Source organism: Chiloscyllium punctatum, chromosome 50 (assembly GCF_047496795.1).
Source record: "Chiloscyllium punctatum isolate Juve2018m chromosome 50, sChiPun1.3, whole genome shotgun sequence".
In the NCBI taxonomy this organism is placed as follows: domain Eukaryota; kingdom Metazoa; phylum Chordata; class Chondrichthyes; order Orectolobiformes; family Hemiscylliidae; genus Chiloscyllium; species Chiloscyllium punctatum.
In genome coordinates, this window is record NC_092788.1 from 28,339,231 (window position 1) to 28,356,317 (window position 17,087).

Sequence of the window (17,087 nt, forward strand, 5' to 3'; positions counted from 1 at the left end):
CCTCTGACTGACTATCGTTCCCCCATAATTTTGTAGACCAGGTCATAGAGGCATGGAGTATAAGAGGAAGAAGATTATGCTGAACACTGGTGAGGTCTCAGCTGGAGCATTATGTACAGTTCTGGGCTCCAAGCATCAAGAAAAATCAGAAGTACGTTGGAGAAAAGTACAGAAGAGGTTGAAAGCTCTCCTGAGGAGACCGTAAAGTGTGGGAGCTGAAAGACGCCATTTAACTCATTGAGTCTGACTCTTCATTCAGTGAGGTCGTGGCTGATCATGGCTTGACAGCCCTTTGCAGTAAAGAATCCCACACATGCACTACCCCCTGAGAGAGAATTCCTCCTTATCTCTGTCTTTAATATGAGACTCCTCCTTATTCTGAGATTATACCCTGCGGTCCTGGACACTCCCACAAGGGGCATTCGATCTCTCCACAATAACCCTGTCAGAGACCCCCTTGTTTCAATCAGCTCATCTCTTCTAAACTCCAAAAGCTAGGCCCAATCAACTCCACCCCTCCTCCTCATAAGACACACCCTCCATGCCTGCGATCAGCCCATAGCGTGAGCTTTCCCTGGACCGCCTCCAATGCAGGTCTATCTTTCCTTGGACAAGGGGCCCCAATCGGTCAGTCAAGTCAAAACTTCAGTCATGAGGGTTGATTGGAGAGGAGAAGTCTTGGCGCAGATTTGGCGGAACTTCTCAAAACCGTAAGGAGCCTGGGCCAAATGGATCCAGATCAGGATCTGTTCCCTGCCCGTAAAAGGATTTAGAATGAGAGCGCGCGCAGATTGAAAATAATTCGCTAAAGAAGCAACTATGATGAAAGGAGGAGAGAAGCCTTTTCACACAGCGTTTAGTTTCTGCAAGCATGCGTATAGACAGGTTTGATGGAAGGTTAACCTTTCCTCGGATGGGGCATGTCAAAGACTTGGGGGCACGTTTTAAGATAAGAGGACAGAGATTGAAAACAAAAACATGAGGGGTGAAAGTTTTTACACAGGGTCGTTTGTATGTGGAATGAACTTCCAGTGGAAGTGGTGGATGTGGGTACAGTTAACAACATTTAAAAGTCATTTGGATAAGTCCACGGATCGGAAAGGTTTGGAGGGATATGGCCAGGAGCAGGCAGGTGGGACGAGTTTAGTTTGGAATTATGTTTGGCATGGACTGGTTGGACTGTTTGCGTGCTGTTTATTCCAAGAGGCAGTGCAGACCCAATGTGCTGACTGGCCTCCCTCTGCAACAAAATTGTAAGAATAATGCATGAGGGTGAAATGAACAGAAGGATATTTTGGTAAGGTGGAGTAAAGAGGCTGACATAAGCGATCACTAGTCTGCAGTCTTCATGCTGAGTGGCCTATTTCTGAGCTGAAGATTCAAATTGGCTCTAACTATGTATGGATCACGGCGAAACACTATCCTCCTTGTAAGACTAACGTGCGAGACTCCTGCCTCCAAACAGCTTCCCCCAAGTCTTACAAAATCTCCTGGCTGCAGCGTGTTGGAGGGCGGTGTGCATTTTACTGGGCCATGCAAAAGACTACTCCTTACTGAGGTGCCTTGTCATTTGTGTCTCCAGGTTGAGAACGAGCTTGAGGATCTTATTGACGAGTTGCTGGAAAGAGATGTGGAGACAGTGAGCAGCACGATCATCGGTAAGATGGGCACAGTCCCCAGTTCGAAGCATGCTTGGGCACACTGTTTAGTTTCCCCCCTGAGACCCTGGCTGCAGTAGATGGGCCTTCCAGTTTCCAGAGGCTGTCTCTGGTCCCTTTCACCTGATGTGGGCGTTAAAGTATGCGAGCAGGCCCCGGAGCCATTGATTGGACAACTCTTTAGGTCTTAAAAAGCTTTTCCTGAAATAAAAGTATTCAGAGCATCCCTGAAGCAACATGCAAGGAAGAGAAAAAGTTAATGCACCAAATGTGTTTCCTGTTGGGAAAGAGTTTTGATGTCCTGCTCCTGGTGAGGAGCTTGCTACAGTTCTAGTCTTTCGGATAAATCCGCCCAAAGACTCTTCAAGAGTCTTTAGTTGATCAGGTGAAATCAATAACTCCAATTGAATAATTGATTACGAGGGTGGAATTGGGGTGCATGGGTGAACGGCCAATAATTGGCTGCCTTTTGTTTCCCACTCCCGTATCCTGGAGAAACAGCCGCAGCAGACCAGTCAGCCTCTGGAGTGAGAGAAGAATCACAGACTGTGATCAAGAGCTTCCCTGCCTGAGACATTGAGCGGTCTTCTCTCTTTGACAGTCCGGACCCACCTCGAGTTGCAGCCATTTAACTTTCTCCCCTTTTGAGTTTTGAGCAGGGAACAACAGGTGACATTGTACAGGGTTGGGGAGGTGGCCCTTAGCAGAAGCTGAAAGGCAGCGGGGGGTGGGGGGGGGGGGGGGAAGAGTTGCAGTGGAAGCAGAGAGGGTTTGCCACTGGTCAGGCCCCTTTGCTTGGCAGAAGAGCGGTTAGGTGAAGAAAGAGAGAGAACTTGTGAGGAAGGTCCTCGGAGAACTCCTGCCTCTGACTTGCTGGGGGGGGGGAACGGGGGGGAGCGGAAACCTTGGAGCCAAGTGACTTGGGAGGTGCATAGGTCCCAAACTGGAGCTGTGCTTGAGCGGGGAAAGGAAGGGAATATCTGGGATTTTTAAAAATATGTATATTTTCTCTCTCTAAACTTTTTCTTAAAATAAAAGTGGTTTCTGACGTCCGAGTCCTCCAGTCAGGCCTGTAAAGGTGATGTTGGAACGAGAAAATTTGTGTTTGCTTTCCAGAATGTTGGAGAGGTGATGTGTGACCCAAAGGTGAATGAGTGGCTGCTTCTGAAAGCTGGTGACTTTCACCGGTGTGTGTTTGCATTTGTGTGTGCGTGTGCTTTGGAGTAACTTGTTCCTGCTTTGTCCGGCTGTGTTCCTCTGCGGTTGCCCTGCACCTCCCCAAAAAGCCCGTCCTCGTGCCTCTGCCTTGAAACCTCGGCAGCTTGGCAGGTGCTTCATTCTGGTTTTGCCGCCACTCGCCCATTCCCCCCCCCCCCCCCCCCCCCCCCACCCCGACCCCCACCATCCCATTCCCGTCCCCTGTCTGTTTTCTCCTCTTCCCTCCCCTCAAACCCAAATATTCCACCCGGCCCCGTGCAGAGGGTGAGAGGTGCCCCCACAGCTCTGTGGGTCAGGCTCGGCGTCCCGAGGTCCACGGTGCAATTAAATCGCTCGGATGTGCCTCAGTGGGACAACTACGGCTGGTTGTTACAGTCCAAACCCCTTCCATTATTCAGGGGTCCTTCGAATGGGTGACGGAGAGCAACCCATTGTCAAAAGTTAAAAGAGCAATTCAGGTTCACGTCTTCCTTCCCCCGAGAGTGGTAACAAGCGACAAGATCAGGCAGGCGTTGAGAATTAAATTTGTGGGCTGCGGCTGAGAGAATTGGGCTGGAAACTTTGGCCGCATTCTGAATTAAGTTCTTGTGTTTTTAAAAAGTACTTAACGGGGTGCCTTCTAAGACTTGTACAATGGCACGTGCTCTGCTCAAAGTGCTCTACTTGAGAATCATCCCAGGGCAGCACCGGCACCACCAAAAAAAACCCACAATAATTAAAATTGCTGGATGCAAATAATGTGGATAGGAGAATTCCAAATGTAGTTTAACCACGATTATGGTGTGTTGTGGAAAATGTAGAATGCACTGTCATGGGGCTTGCATTCACTTTTTCTTTGTATTTTATTTCCTTCCTCTGGCGCTACAGCTTGCAGAAGTACTGAGGATGAGTCCCAGGAGGATGTGTTGATGGATGAGGCTCCCTCAAATCTCAGTCAGGCGCCCACCCTGCAGGCTAACCGAGAAGGTACAACAAAATACAAAACAAAAACTGTCTTTGCTGCTGTGCAGGAGGAGAGCCCTTAAACTGCCAAACCCTGCAACATCCTCCGTTCACTAAGAGAGAAAGCATTTTCTTTTTTCTGCAAAAGAAAAGGCTTTTTTCTTTTGTGCGCGGCATTGCAAGTGATGGGCAGTGCACAAAGCTCCGGGACGAGAAAAGGACTTGTCTTTTGATCATTTCCCCTTCCATCCACCCCTCCACTCTTATTGATTCTTCCCTCCACCACCCGACTCTCATCCACCTCTCCCCAGTAGTTGTTGCATTCCTGCCATCACCACCACCACCACCATAATTCCTCCATCTTTCACCCCTCATCTCCCTGCTCCCTTCATTTTACTGCTTTGTAGTTGACCATGCAGTGAGAAACGGGTCAGTAGGGGCCCAGGAGCGGAACTGAGAGCTATCTTGCCTTGACCCCCATCCCAACCTGGAAACCCCCCCCACCTCTGTTGCTTTCTCCTAAATTTCAGAAAATTAGGTCACCCTGAAACTGGCCAGTGAGGGAAGGGGGCGAGGAAGTTTAGGATGAGCTGGTTACCCCTCTCCTGTCTGCAGTGGTAAGTTAAGGCCCAAGGCTGTCCTGAAACGAAAGCATTAATTCAGAAGCCCGTGCCCTTGGCTGGAGCGGAATTCCAAACTTGCCTGAGTGGGCCCACTTGGATGGCTGAGACTTAAATCCTGATGGAATCTGCATCGGCGGTGTGGAACCAGACACCGTGCAACCGTAAGACTGTTGAGTTTGTCTGACTTTAAACAAAGTGAGTGGCAAAGGTAAATGGTGGGCAGATGGCACGAGCTTCCTTGTTACCTGAGAGGAATGGAGTCACTCCTCATTGCCGTAGCCAAGTGCCACTCTTGTGGCAGTCTCATTTACATCGTGGTGGGGTGGGTGGAGAGGGGGGGAAGTACCAGAATGAGAACGTTCCATTTGGCTCCCAGCCCGTCCACATCCCGGTGCAGGTGATTTTGGCACGGGCTTGTCTCCAGGGTGACAGAGTTTCACGTGAACTGAAGTCAGTGGAAGGCCGGAGGTCAGGCAAGGAAGCATCGGGCCGCTCGTGGTCTGGAGAATTTCGGCAGCAGCTGAGCCAAGTTGGCTAGTCCTGCGCGTTGCCACAGACGTTCCGTGCGTTGGAGCAACTCCAAGGTCAGCTGTAAGCTCAAGGGCGGGTCAAGTGTGGCAATGGTGTCACCAGCATTCAGAGACTGAGGGTGCAGACTGTGACTACTCACCACCATCCTGGTGACGGGCAAGGAGGAGCTGCAAACAATGCCGGCCCTTGCTGACCAGCACCTTGGAACAAATGTGAAGCTTGCCACCCGTGGCAGCACGATTAATCTGCACGTGAATGGTGATGCCAGCGTTGTTAGGAGACTCACTGTTCTTCACTGTCTGAACACGGAGTCCTGCGGGAGATGAATACTTTATTGCTGCGTACAATACCTGTCCCCAATTACTGAATGGCTGGGGCTGTGGAGGTGTATTCATAGACCTCACGCAGGCTGTGATCACTGAGTGGAATGATTACACATCAGAGATGGAGAGGGAGCGGAGCTGAGCTGCTACCAAATTAATTTGGAGGCACAACGCCATTTATTAAGGCCATGAAATGAGAGGTCAGCTGTGGACGTGCTTTGGCTCTTCCCATCCCCTGCCTCATGCTGTTTGTGCACTGCAGAGTTTGCAATCGATTGGAATCTGGCCCCACTTCAACATCTGTAGCAGCAGCGCCCCTGGACAGGTTGGTTTTGTGTGTGTCTGTGTATGTGCGCTCTCTTGCCAAAATGAAGCAGGAGTTACAGGAGGAGTGTTGATTTACGTTACTCCGGAGCGGCACTACAGGAGAGCTGGGATGTCCAAGGTGCTGCCTTTCCACCGTCCAGTTAATTCAAAACCCTGTATGACTGCTCGGTCGAAGCCCGTGGAGCTGTTGGAAGAAGAGATTGGGCATCTTCCTCTGGGTCCTGGGGTCAGGGAAATTGGGAATCTTCCCCTGGTCTATCCCTTAATCAGAATTATCAGACCAACTGATCTCTCACCTGATTGCCGTTTCAGATCTGCCTATGTGCAAAATTGCTACTGCATGTATGTGCGTACGTAACCATAAGCAAAATGTTTTGAGTGAATGATTAAACACTGCATTGTTAAACTCCAGTCAAGTTGATCCTGTCAACTCCACTTGCAACGAAGTCTGACGTCACTGTTTAAAAGGTCTGATTGGTCAGTTCACCCCTGCTGTCCTTTTCACAGATTCGATGAACATCTTGGACCCGGATGATGAGGAGCACACACAAGAGGAAGACAGCAGTGGAAGCAATGAAGACGATGACGACAGCCAAGACGAGGATGAGGAGGAGGAGGAGGATGAAGACGATCAGGTGAGGGAGCACCTCTAGTCCGGGTTATAATCATCTTCACCCCGCCTTCATCAAACACCCACCCACCCCTCAAGTCCAGTCGGTGCCAGGAGCTGAGCAAGGGTGTATTTCCAAAATGGACCACACCCCCAACCCCAAATGAAACACGATGGGTGGCGTCCTTGAATTATCTCTCTCTCTCACCTTGGATGCCCAAGGTTTCTGGCTTGAGAAGATTATTCTTTCAGTTCTTCAGTCAGGTCAAACCAAGATGAAGGCAGCCTGTGTTTTCCATAATGTAATAAATGCAAACATTCTCCCACTCACTTTGCTCCACTTACCCCAAAGGCCTGCAAAATGCCTATCTCAAGGTGCCATGTTTATATAGATCCATTCTTGTGACAAGGTCGATGCATAAATAAAGGCTCTGTTTATTGTCCTGAAGGAAGCTTACACTGTCACTGATGTAGACCAGTCGCACTGAAAGACCTAGTTCAATCATGTAAGTTTGATCTAATTCTTAAGTAAATGAATCTTTCCCCAAAACCCACACCATCCTTAATTGGAGCAATCTTGGCCGTTCCTTCAGTGCCGCTGGGGTCAGAATCCTGGGAACTCCCTCCCTAACGGGGTGTTGTGTCCCTACACCACACTGGGTGAGGGAGGCATGCTGCAGTCACCCAAGAAAGCAGCTCGCCCTCACCCTGTCAAGGGGCAGTAAATGCTGTCGACACCCACGTCCTGTCATGGAAGTTTTAAACAAAAAATTTCATTTCACTCGTTGACTGTCCACCACATCCCTCGAACGGGCACAGTTTGTCTATGGAGTGGAGATCAGAGGCCTGGTACTCAGAAGAGGTTGGTGAGTGCTGACGTGACTTTGACCACACTAGAGTAGGTGTCTACTCCACATCCAACTGAATGGGGAATAAAGGAAAGCAATGGTTTATTCATGGATCTGTGTGTTTTGTCCACTGCACGCACAGGACGATGAGGAAGGTGAGGAAGAGGAGGGCGATGAGGACGACGAGGATGAGGAGGGTTCAGAAATGGAGTTGGATGAGGACTACCCCGACATCGACGAGTCACTTGTCCGCTTTGACAGGGAGGATGACCTGATCATCGAGTTCGACAACATGTTCTCCACCGCAGGTAGGAGGCTTTCCTCAACAGCGGCTCTGCCTGACTCTTGTCAGTCACGGGCTAAGGTTCACTAGCTACATAATGCAACTAAGGTAGTGTCAACACAGCCAAAGGTGAGGGAAATCCACAACAAAAAATAACTGGGAATACTGGCAACCTCCAGAAATGATTCAGACCCATCATCTCGTTTAGGTGAAGGGTCTCACTTGAAATGTTAACCCTGAGCTTATCTCCTTTCAATTTAAGCTGAAAGATTAGTGTTCTCATGTTAAATCTGTTCAGACTGTCTATTCATTCCATCTTGTGAAAGGTGTAACACGGTCGCTGTCTTAATGGATGAAATGTATAAGCTATCACGGCGGGAGGTTTTTGCTCTGTCAGCAGACAGCCTTCGGTCTGATCCCACGCTGCCCAGGCAATTCTTGGGGGTGCCAGGGCCTCAGGCAGTGTCAGGGGAGGGGGGTGCGGGACAGGCGTCATGGCGAAGCTGTTTGTCCATGTCTTTGAGATTGTGGGCTGGGTGTGTGGGAAAGCTCTGCGCTTCAAGAGAGGAAAGTTCTCGGGAATGTAGCTTTGCTTTAAGCAAGACCTACTCCCCCAACTCTCATGTGAGACCAGGTAATATAATTATCCTGCTAGAGTGCCCTTGCCCAAATATGAAGACCAGGCTTGATGGGGGTTTGAACTTGCTTTAAACAGTTGCAGCCACGGTGGCTCAGTGGTTAGCCAGGTTTGATACAGGTTTGATTCCACCCTTGGACGAATGTATAAACTCCACGCAGACAATCTCCTCGCGTCTGCTTGGGTTTCCTCCCACAGTCCAAAGATGTGCAGGTTAGGGTGGATTGGCCATGTTAAATTGTCCCATAGTGCCCAGGGATGTGCAGGTTAGGGTGGATTGGCCGTGCTAAATTGTCTCTGTAGTGCCCAGGGATGTGCAGGTTAGGGTGGGTTAGCCATGGGAAATGCAGGTTTAGATAGGGGAGTGAGTTTGAGTGGGATGTTCTTCAGAGGGTCAGTGTGGAATTGATGGGCTGGATGGACTGCTTCCACACTGTAGGGATTATGGAATTCTATTAAGTGGATAGATATGAAAAATGCTTTTGAGCTCAGTGATTGCACCAGACTTGGGCTGGGTGTGAGAAAGTGTGGCGTAGTACGTATTTAAAAAGTGTGTTTGCGGACCATGCCAATCACAGTTTGAAAGCACTTGGGCTAACGTCAGCCTCCTTACAATTGTACTGTGCAGATGAAAGCTGGGACTTGGCCAGCCATTAAGCTGCCGACTAGCCAAACCGCCCAGAATGTAGTCCTGACCCTCACTGAGGAGATACGTGATTCTGACTGGCATCTCTTTCTTCTTGGGGGGAATCTTTCTTACAGTTGGAGGAGAACGAGGTTCATCTGCTTGGGGCATCCTGGAGGGGGAGGGTCTGGAAGGTTGTCCATCTGAGAATGGGTGGGTAACTGGCCAGTGTCGCGTTGTCGACCCTTGGCCTTTTACAGTTTGGCACGTTTGGTATCTGTGGGGGCGAGGGGGTTGGCCTTCTCTCCTCCACTGACGGTGCTCCATGTTTTTGCAATAGCAGCCAGAGGAACCGAGTGTGATGGGCAGAAAATCTGGTTCAAAACTGTTAGAGCAGTATGACTCGCAATGGGTTAATGGTGCTGCCGTTTTTGGTTAGCTGTTGTGGGAGGGTCGGGCAGCGTTTGGATGCTGGTTTTCATTCACTCAAAACATGGGACGGACGGAATAGGATTAGTTAGGGGTACGAGATCTGTCCGGTCCCCTCCCGATATCCGAAGGGCAGGAGGTTCGTGACTAGTGAAGGTGTGTAAGGGTTTATTGTCTGTTGATAGTGGCGTGGCAGGAGCAAGGGGAAGGAAGACTGATTTGGTTGGGGTATTCTTTTCGTTTTGCCTTCCCCTCTGAGGAGTGACAGGTGGAGTTTTAATTACTGTAAATGTGAAGTAGGTTTGGTAAAACAAACAGGACATAGACAATTAAAAATAGAGGTCTTGGGTAGTCTTACAGAACAGTCACCCTAGGGGTTCAGGTACATAATTCTTTGAAATATCTTGGGTGGTTAAGAAGGCTAACCTTCATCGCTTAAGAGAGTTGGGTACAGGAGTTGGGACATCCATGCATTTTGGTGAGGCTGATTCTGGAATAGTGCGTGCAGTTCTGGTCACCCTGCTATAGGAAGAATATTATTAAACTGGAGAGGGTTCAGAAAAGATTTACCAGGTTGTTGCTAGGATTGGAGGGTTTGAGGTACAAAAATAGACTGGAAAGACTGGGACTGTTTTCACTGGAGCATCAGAGGTTGAGGGATGACCTTATAGAGGTTTTATAAAGCCATGAAGGGGATAAATAAGTTGAAAGCAATGATTATTTCCCTAGAGTGGGCGACTTCAAAATTACGGGGCATAATTTTAAGGTGAGAGGGGAAAGATTTAAAAAGGGCATAGTCAAACAGCGTAGAAACAGACCCTTTTTTCCAACCAGTCCATGCCAAACCTAATCCCAAACTAAACTAGTCCCACCTCTCTCCTGGCTTCTAGCCCTCCAAACTTCTCCTATTCCTGTACTTATCCAAATGAGGGGCAACTTGTTTTTTAAACAGTGTGATTCTTGCATGGAATGAACTTCCAGAGGAAGTGGTAGATGCAGGTCCAGTTACAATGTTTAAAGGGCATTTGGATAAATATGTGAATAGGAAAGGTTTGTTGGGCTGTGGGCCTGGAGCAGGCAAGTGGGACTAGTTTAGTTTGGGATTATGGTCGGTATGGACTGGGTGGACTGAAGGGTCTGTTTCTGTGCTGTTTGACTCTTGACTGGACAGGAGGATGAAGATGCCTTGGAGGGGTTTTTTTTTAAGACAAAAAATCAGAAGGATTCAAGAGGCTAGCCGCAGAGGGGGTGTTATTGCTTGTTAGAGGATGGGGAGGCATGAAGGGAAAGAGTCCAAAACTAGACACCATCAGTACAAGAGGGTCAAACGAATCAGTGTGGGGAGAATGTGGAACTCTCTCAAACTGGGGAGTAATCGAGGGGAGTTGCAATGGTGTTTTTTTTTGTGAGGGGGGGGGCGTGATGGTAGGTTGCGGGACACAGGCTGGGAAGTTGGATAAACTCAATAACGGAATGAATGAAAGGACGTATGGGGAGATGAAGTATCTGGAGTGAAAGGGGGCTCACATGGCGTCCAGACATTGGTGTTGCTGCTTGGCTTTTCTTCTTGTGGGTAGGTGTGGGGCAGATGAGTGGGGGAGGTTGCAACTTGTGACAAGGTTGGGTGACGATGGTTGTGCAGACCGCTGGCATTGGCAGTCTGTGCGTGCACACACTCTAGTTACTGATAAGCCTCTAACCGAAGCAAACGACCAAAAGCATGCGTCTGTGTTTTTTTTTGTCCCCCACTGTCAGCCGATCCCTTCCGTGGAGACAGTCTCTTGGGGAGCTTTGGTGCAGCTGCCAGCCGTACATTTCACCTCCCTGTAGCAGTGCACGATGAAACTAATGGCAGTGACATCCATGGTAGGAAACTGATTGCAGCTTCTGTTCTGCTCACACCAGCTCTAGACATTAACTCTCAGTGGTGACGTGGCATAGGTCAGCAGAACGTCTGGGTTCTGCGCAGTGTTTCTAAATGATCGGCTGTCCCGGGGGTTTGGGTGGTGGGTGTGAGGACAGTCCACTCTATTTGGCTGAAGCCTCTTTTCCTGAACTGGCTTCTGGGAAGACTGTTGTCTCACGACTGGCTCACTCCACCAAACACCAACTTTCTCACCTTCTCTTTCTTTTTCCCCTCTATAATTCCCTGTAATTCACTTGGTTTGGATTAATCACCAGATTAGGACAGTGCAGGAGTAGGCCAGTCGGTCCGTCGATTCTGCGCTGGCTTTTTCAAAGAGTGCTAGGTTAGTCCCCCACTCCCTGGCTCTCTCTGTCCCCCCCACTAACCCTGAATTTTTTTTCTCTTCTGATTCCCCTTTGCAGTTTACCAGCCTGTCTTACAACTCATTTCAAACTCGGGCCTTTTTGTGCTTGTCACCTCTGCTTCGTTTGCCCCACATTTCAAATCGGTGGCCTCTGCCACCAAAGACCATTCCTGTTTGTTTCCTACCACTGCACTCTCTTCCTTTCGAAGGCTTAAGTTGTGGTGGTCATTTCTCCTGCCCTCCCAACCAGTTGGCTTGTTCAGATTTGAAACTGGCACTAATTGCAGTCCAGGAGTGTCCTAGATGTTTTGGCTGCGCTTGCTGGAATCTCTGCTGCCATTACTGAACTTTATAGCTGGTCAGCTTAAGAGATTGGCGATGACCTATTTGCCTTTGGGAAAACCCAGTGATGCCAAGCTGAAGGGATTGGGATCGGTTGAAGCAGCTGTCTGTGACCGCACCGTTTCTTGCGCAGCATGAGATTGTGTCACTGTTTACCCCTTCAGGATGAACCAAGATCTATGTCGCAGACATCATTAAAAGACTAATGCTCTTTAAGTGCAGTTGTTTTCCCCAGTGAGGGCAGTCAGTTAGGAAACGCAGGGAGCAGACAGAGGTTTGCAATGAGCTATGAACAGTAGTTGTGGAAGGCACAGTGTTTAGCTCAGGAATGCACCAAGTCATTAATGCTGTTTTGGAGTGTCATGGCAGACTTGATGGGCTGATTGGCTGCCTCATGCACCATGTCACTGATAGAGTCATAGAGCGGTACAGCACGGATACAGACCCCTCGACCCAACTCATCCACGCCGACCTGATATCCGAAATTGATCTAGTCCCATTTGCCAGCATTTGGCCCATATCCCTCTAAACCCTCCCAACCAGGTGCCTTTTAAATGTTGTCGTTGTACCAGCCTTCATCACCATCTCTGGTAGCTCATTCCATACATGCACCACCCTCTGCGTAGAAAAGTTGCCCCTTAAGTCCCTTTTAAATCTTCCTCTCCCCACCTTAAACCTATGCCTTCTAGTTTTGGGCTCCCCTACCCTGGGGAAAAAGACCTTATCCATGCCTCTCGTGATCGTAGAAACCTTTATAAGGTTGCCCCCCCCCTCAGTGTCCGAAGCTCCAGGGAAAACAGCCCCAGCCTATTCAACCTTTTCCAAAAGCTCAAATTTTCCAACCCTGGCAACATCCTTGTAAATCTTTCTGAACCCTTTCAAGTTTCACAACATCTTTCCTACAAGCAGAGGAGACCAGAATTGGTGAGGCCAGGTTTGGAAAACTGCGTTCAATGTCCAGCACAACCACAATGTGACCTCCCAACTCCACCAGTCAATGCATTGACTTCTGTAACTCCTGCTTCCTGCCAATCAGTCAATATTGACTGGCATTATAAAACAGCAATGTCAGAAACTACCCGAGACCTGCCTGAATGTGGCCGTCTCGCCCTGCAGGATAGGCAGGAGTGCGTTTAGTTGGCTGGACAGTTGGTTTGTGGAGTCGAAGATTGTGGTGCTGGAAAAGCGCAGCAGGTCAGGCAACATCTGAGGAGCAAGAGTGTCAACATTTCGAGCATAAGCCCTTCATCAGGAATCGGTGTGATAGTCAACAATGTGCATTCAATTTCCTGCACTGGCTGAGGTTAGCACGAAGAATTCCCCTTCTCCCCTTGCCGAGTAAACCCCCACCAACCGTGTCTTGAATGAGAGCGAGCAGTCAGATTTCTGCAGGTGTCTTATGGCCAGCTGGGTTTCCCTTGACCCCTGTCTCATACTGTCGCCAGCAGGCCTCATCTTTCTCCTGAACCTGTGCCAGCAGATGAGGTTCTGTGATGGAATCTGCAGCTCGTTAGCCAATTGTACAACTGTGATGAGGCAAAGATAGGTGGGTGCTGCCTGGTGACCTGAATTGCTTCTGAGCATTACCACTCCCAGATCTTGCAAAACTGATGTTTTCAAATTGACAATCTGTTAGAATGTTTTTAAGCAGGTTATTTCACAGGATGTGGGGGGGGCGTTTGTTACCCATCGCCACTTGCCACCCATCTGGGCAAGTGGAGAGTATGCCATCCTAAACTAAACCTTGCAGATGGTGCGCAAACATTGGGTTGTCAGGTGGCTAAGAGTTGAGTTGTTTGCTGCAGGATTCCTAGCCTTGGACTTGCACCTGGTTCGCTGGGGGGTGAGGGAGGGAGTGGGTTCAGTTTCTGGAAAGGTGGAAGAGTTGGCGGCAAGCCAGGAAGGTCAGAGGGAACACTGAGCGCCATTGATTGCAGGATCACTCTGGGTGAGTGCAGAACTAGGAGGCACTGCTGAAAAGTTAGGCTTCGGCCTTTTAAGGTGAGGAGGAATTCTTTTGTGATTTTGGAGCACAGCCTCAGAAGGTGGGGAGGCCAGTGTTGTTGATAATAAGTGAATACTGACTGGGCATTGGTTGAAAGTGGATTGTGGTGTGCCTGCTGCAGGATTTCACCTAAAGCTAAGAGCTGGGACACAGTGACCAGTTATTCCCAAGTTGTTCCTCCCAACAGCCTTGCGCATGGCTGTGTCTGACAGCTGCAGTTTCCTGGGGCGAAGCATAGTAAACAGTTCTGAGTTCAGACCTGGGACTGTTCCTTCTCGGTTTTGGTCTCTCTTGTCTGTGCGATGAGAAACTCTCAACAGCTGCGTTGTTGTGGGATCATCTCATTATTAAAACAGGGTCAGGTGAGCATTGTGAATTAGTGCCAGTTTGATAACAAGCACGAGTTGAACTGATTAAACATTTGGAGAGATCTGACTAAATTTATTTGGTGTGCTTTTGGTACTTAAATCCGCCATTAATCAGTTGTAGTTTGGGCAAAGTCATTCTCTCTGCAGTATTCTAATATGGAGAGATCCCAGTTTCCTCCCGATGTCTCTTAACAGTACCTTTGTTTCCACTTTGGGACATGTCCCGCTCAGGTATGTCAATACAGAACAATCTCGATTATCCAAACATCAGTTATCCAAATTTTGGATTGTCCAAACACGCACTCAAGGTCCCATAAATGCTTCCATTGTTTATGATCAGATCGGTTATCCGAACAAAATACTCCCTGCCCGACTCGTTCGGATAATCGAGGTTGTACTGTCTATCCATTTTATTCCAATCTTCTCAATGCTTTCACCCAATCAGTTCAGTGTGAGAGGGGGGGGGGGGGGAGTGTGTGTTTTCAAACCCTTGCCATCCATTCCAGTGAAACTGAAACATAACTTGCTTGCTCTCAGCTGTCTTCTGTTTCTGACACCTTGGGTTTCGCAATTTTTCGGCCTGTCCTTTCTTATCTTCGCTGCTGTGTTTTCGCTCCCATCCTGACTTCCCTTATTTTGCCATCCTCCGCTTCTCCTTCACGGAGTCTGACTGACTGTGGAAAGGCCGGACGACCTAAATAACTTGTGTCTCAACCCATCGGTGCTACGCTACGTGCCTCCCCACCCCCAAATCTGCCTGGCGATACTCATAAACTTGAGGCTTTTGCAAAAACACGATCTTCTCCCATGAGTACGCAATGCAGTGATGAGAAATGTTAAATGTGGACACTTTGAGAGGTCTGATTTCACCTCCCCCAAACCGTGTGTAGCTTTACTTTAGTAACACTGCGTATTAGAGGTGCGAGTGACGGAAATTTCACGATCAGGATGTGTTTCCAGGTGAAGGGGCCACTTTGGCTTAAAAACAAAGTCACTGCAAAGGGGCCTTGTCCAAGTTTGAGTTTTAGTTTTTTGAAAAAGAACAGTAGATTCCAATGTGCATCCATCCCAGATCAGAGGGACCGTAGCTAAGTTTCTGAAAGGACATCAGCGTTCCAGTCACCCAGAGGCCCTCCGAGCAGATGTTTTTGTTTGGCTGTTGGAGCCTTGTATCTGTGGTTAGCCCAAGTCTCTGTTGTAACTGATCCAGCCTGCAGATCTCAGCTGGCTTCCCCACTCTGCAAGTAGTGAAAAGGCTCCTGAGCCCATTGACGAGAAGCAGAGAGGGCGCCCAGGAAGTGCAGGCATGCCTGCAGTTTATCGCGTGCAGTTGGACAAGACCCCTTGGACTTGGAAAGTTCACTCTCACTAAATGTTGATGTGTGTCTTAAAAGCATGTCTGGCCTTTTGACTGCTCTGTTTTCTCTCGGAAGTGGCGGAGTGTTCGAGGGAGTGTCTCTCAGACTTGCATCTGCCTCACTGAGTATGTAGTGTTTCTCGGGACTGAGCCACTCGTCTCCCTACCCATCGGTTTCGGAGGCTGCCGCCTCGGCCAAGTGCCTGTCCCCTCAGCTCCTCTCCTTTTACTTTCTGCCCTTGCTGTTTCATTTGGTGATTTTTGTTTCCAAACTCCTTCCCAATGGGCAACGCCTTGGCTGACTTTTGGTATGAAAGACTGAGGTGCTCAGGCAGGATGCGCCTGGTTGCTCGAGGGGGTTCTCGCTGAGGGTGTATGTCCCGTTCAGAGGAAACGCTACAACTGCAGGAGGCAGATGTTGGGAGATGCTCCACAATGGGTCTTGGTAAACTGTATCCAGTCTTGGTGTGCTTGATGTCCCCGCCATGATGAAGGGAGGCAGTCCCAGCTGGCTTCTCATTCCCAGCAGAGCAGTTGGGGGAAGGGCTAACAGGCTAACTTCAGTTTGAAAGCTAACCATTCATCTCTTGAACATGGGTTTAAACCCATCACAGTTGGAGTGGTGATGAGGGGTAGCTCCCTCTCACCCTCTGCTGCACGTGCTTGCCTCCTTTGTCTCCAGCAGCAAGGATGTAAATGTTCTTAGGCAAAAATGGTAATCCCGTTCCAGGAGAGTTTGGGGACAGTGTAGAGGGAGCTTTACTCGGTCTCTAACCCCGTGCTGTCCCTGTCCCTGGGAGTGTTTGATGGGGGACAGTGTAGAGGGAGCTTTACTCTGTATCTAACCCCGTGCTGTCCCTGTCCCTGGGAGTGTTTGATGGGGGGACAGTGTAGAGAGGGGCTTTACTCTGTATCTAACCTCGTGCTGCCCCTGTCCCTGGGAGTGTTTGATGAGGGACAGTGTATAGAGAGCTTTACTCTGTATCTAACCCCGTGCTGTCCCTGTCCCTGGGAGTGTTTGATGGGGGGACAGTGTAGAGAGGGGCTTTACTCTGTATCTAACCCAGTGCTGTCCCTGTCCCTGGGAGTGTTTGATGAGGGACAGTGTATAGAGAGCTTTACTCTGTATCTAACCCCGTGCTGCCCCTGTCCCTGGGAGTGTTTGATGGGGGACAGTGTAGAGAGAGCTTTACTCTGTATCTAACCCAGTGCTGTTGCTGTCCCTGTCCCTAGGAGTGTTTGATGGGGGACAGTGTAGGGTGAGCTTTACTCTGTATCTAACCCCGTGCTGTCCCTGTCCCTGGGACTGTTTGATGGGGGGGGGCAGTGTAGGGTGAGCTTTACTCTGTATCTAACCCCGTGCTGTCCCTGTCCCTGGGACTGTTTGATGGGGGGGACAGTGTAGAGTGAGCTTTACTCTGTATCTAACCCCGTGCTGTCCCTGTCCCTGGGAGTGTTTGATGGGGGACAGTGTAGGGTGAGCTTTACTCTGTATCTAACCCCGTGCTGTCCCTGTCCCTGGGACTGTTTGATGGGGGGGGGGGGGGGGGGGGGGGGGGCAGTGTAGGGTGAGCTTTACTCTGTATCTAACCCCGTGCTGTCCCTGTCCCTGGGACTGTTTGATGGGGGGGACAGTGTAGAGTGAGCTTTACTCTGTATCTAAGCCCCGTGCTGTCCCTGTCCCTGGGACT

General features: G+C 49.4%; 1 protein-coding gene across 11 annotated transcripts in view; it reads left to right on the plus strand.

Annotated features, from left to right (window-relative positions):
- huwe1 (HECT, UBA and WWE domain containing E3 ubiquitin protein ligase 1) overlaps positions 1-17,087 on the plus strand; it is a 205,966-nt gene that overhangs the window by 142,025 nt on the left and 46,854 nt on the right. For 7 of the 11 annotated variants that reach the window (XM_072566522.1, XM_072566526.1, XM_072566525.1 and 4 more), the window contains 5 exons: positions 1,583-1,658; positions 3,744-3,842; positions 6,130-6,257; positions 7,223-7,388; positions 10,810-10,920. In XM_072566522.1, coding sequence (XP_072422623.1) covers positions 1,583-1,658; positions 3,744-3,842; positions 6,130-6,257; positions 7,223-7,388; positions 10,810-10,920 — 580 coding nt within the window. The remainder of the gene's footprint in view (positions 1-1,582; positions 1,659-3,743; positions 3,843-6,129; positions 6,258-7,222; positions 7,389-10,809; positions 10,921-17,087) is intronic. The other 4 variants (XM_072566529.1, XM_072566530.1, XM_072566532.1 and 1 more) reach the window with 2 other exon arrangements.